The sequence below is a fragment of the Pediculus humanus genome, genomic scaffold, assembly GCF_000006295.1.
Source record: "Pediculus humanus corporis 1103172107420 genomic scaffold, whole genome shotgun sequence".
Lineage (NCBI taxonomy): Eukaryota > Metazoa > Arthropoda > Insecta > Psocodea > Pediculidae > Pediculus > Pediculus humanus.
Genome location: NW_002987044.1, coordinates 35,568 through 38,232, shown reverse-complemented (window position 1 = coordinate 38,232; position 2,665 = coordinate 35,568). Strand labels below are relative to the sequence as shown.

The following is a 2,665-nucleotide window of genomic DNA, read 5'->3' as shown; positions in this document are numbered from 1 at the left end:
TATTATTAATATTTTAAATAAATTTTTTATTTTTATTTTTTGATTGAGTCATGTTGTGACACAAGGAATACATTTGATAAATTTTTTTTTTTTTTTTTTGTTTGTATTTTTACTCAAATCAATATCAAAATCATTTTAATTTTGTTTTATTTGTATTAAAATATTGTTTTTTCATAATATTTTAATATAAAAATTAATTAAAAATAAATAAAAAAAGAAAAAAAATGGTAAGTTTTAATAAGAAAATAAAGAATTATAAAGTTTTGTAAGTAATACCAACTTTGATAACTTAAGCATTTTGGGTTGGTAGCATTGATTTGTTGAAAACCTGCTAGCTGAGTGACTGTTGTTATTATAATCATTATTTTAAAGTAATTGAAAAATTACTTGGCAATTTTTTTTTTTTTTTTTTTTTTTTGTAATTGTAAATTTTTTAAAAGATAATAAATTAAAATGAAAGGAGGAGGAGATACAACTGATGTCAGAAGACTTGATCGACAACAAAGGTTTATTATCATTACTTTTAAAATTATTATCAATGCTTTTTTTTAATTTTAAATTAAATAAAATTTAACAAATTGAATATATTTCAGGTATAGAATTCCTCATTCGACACAAGGAGGCCCTGATGAAGATTTAACACCTGACTACATGAATATTTTAGGAATGATATTTAGTATGAGTGGATTAATGATGAAGGTAAAATATATATATCATTCAAATGGATTGTTATTAACCTTAATGTCTTTTTTAAAACCTTTTTCTTTTTTTTTTTTGTGTTTATTTCTTTTAAATGTTAACACATTTATTTTAATAAATATTAAATGTAATAATAAATTGTTTTTTATTTTTATTTTTAGCTAAAATGGTGTGCCTGGATCGCTTTATATTGTTCATGTGTTAGTTTTGCCAATTCGAAAGTCAATGATAATGCAAAACAAATATTTAGTAGTTTTATGTAAGTACTTTTATTATTGCTTTATTTATTTTTATGTACATAATAGATAATAATTCTATTATTAATAATATTTACTCGAGAATAAACAATGGTATAATTGATTTTAGGTTATCAATATCAGCCATTGTTATGTCATATGTTCAGAATCCCCAACCTATGAGCCCTCCTTGGGCTGCTAGTTTTTCACCATAATTTCATCGATAAAAAGGATAAATAAATAAATAAATAAACAAATTAAATTTATTTAAATATTATTATATTATTTTAATTTAATTCAATATTTTTTCACAAATGTCTTTATAAAAAAAAAAAGAAAATACACAATTTAATTTTATGTTGAAAATATCGATTTAATTAATTCGAGTTTTTTTTTTTTTATCATAAACAATTTATTATTTATTTAAATACTTTATAATAATTTATTAATATTAATTATAATAAGAGTTTAAAAAAAAAATAATAATGATATTAACTCGATTTAATATTTAATCGCTTAATCACTTTTTTCTCGTTATCGATAAAATTTTAAAAATTGTCAAATCTCATTACATAATTTTTTTACTTACCGTTTATTAACAAAAAAATTTTTATTTTATTCGATTTCAGGAATAATTAAGGAGGGGGGGGGGAGAAAAAAAAAACTCAATTTATTTATTTATTTATTTATATATATAGATATATTTTTAAAAATATTTTCATCGATAAATCAAAATTACTAAATTACCTATTAAATAACTTTTTTTTTCCAAATCGCAGATTAATTACATAAAAAAAAACAAATAATAATAATAATATATATATATATGTATTGGTTCGAAAATGAATGATATAATTTATTATTATTATTATTATAATAAATGTTTAAGGTACATAAAATTAAAATTAAAATTTAAAAAAAAAAAATGAAAATTTTAATTTTTTTTATGAATATAATTAAAACATATATATATATATATATATATATAATAAACTTTTGTCATTAAATAAATTTTTTAGACTCGAATATTATTATTATTATTATTATTATTATTACGTAATAAATTTCATAATAATATTTTATTTCGTCTAATTTACAAGAGCTAAATAATAATAATCATCTACGAAAACGACAAGGAATTTTATTTATTTATTTAATAATTATTTATTTATGTTTACAATATAAAATCAACAACGAATAACTATATATATATACGGATTGTTAATAATAATAATAATAATAATAATAATAATAAATGAAAAATTAATTATTTTGGTGCATTTTACATCGCGTGTAAAAACGGTTTTTATTGCCGTTTAATTTTTCCTTTTTTATTATTATCCATTTTGTATTGTTCATTTTCATGTGTTTTTATCTTGTTATTATTATCATTTAACTTTTTTTTTTTTTTTTTTTTTTTTTTTGGGGTTGTTATTGACCATTAGTATAAAGTTCCATTTGAGGTAAATGAATAATATTCTAAAGAACTTTATACTAATTAATTAATTAATTGGGAAAATCGAATCACTCAAAAAAACTTTTCCTTTTTTTTTCTTTGCAATTTGTTATTTTCTATAAAAATTTTTTAAATTGAATTTGATTTGCAGCCCCTCCCTTTCTCTCCCCATAAAATAATCGATTCCAAAAAAAAAAAATTCACTCCCCCGCTTTCCCCCCTCCCACCCACCCTCCCCCCCTAAAAAAATGTAAAATTTTCTCTTTAAATGAAA

The 2,665-nt window shown here is 19.1% G+C and overlaps 1 protein-coding gene across 1 annotated transcript; it reads left to right on the top strand.

The window, feature by feature from the left end:
- Positions 1-453: 453 nt before the first annotated feature.
- Phum_PHUM068070 (uncharacterized protein) lies at positions 454-1,150 on the top strand (the record flags this gene model as incomplete). Its single annotated transcript, XM_002423528.1, has 4 exons — positions 454-506; positions 594-699; positions 861-958; positions 1,066-1,150. 4 exons carry the CDS (start codon positions 454-456, stop codon positions 1,148-1,150), a joined length of 342 nt encoding a protein of 113 aa, XP_002423573.1.
- Positions 1,151-2,665: the final 1,515 nt, after the last annotated feature.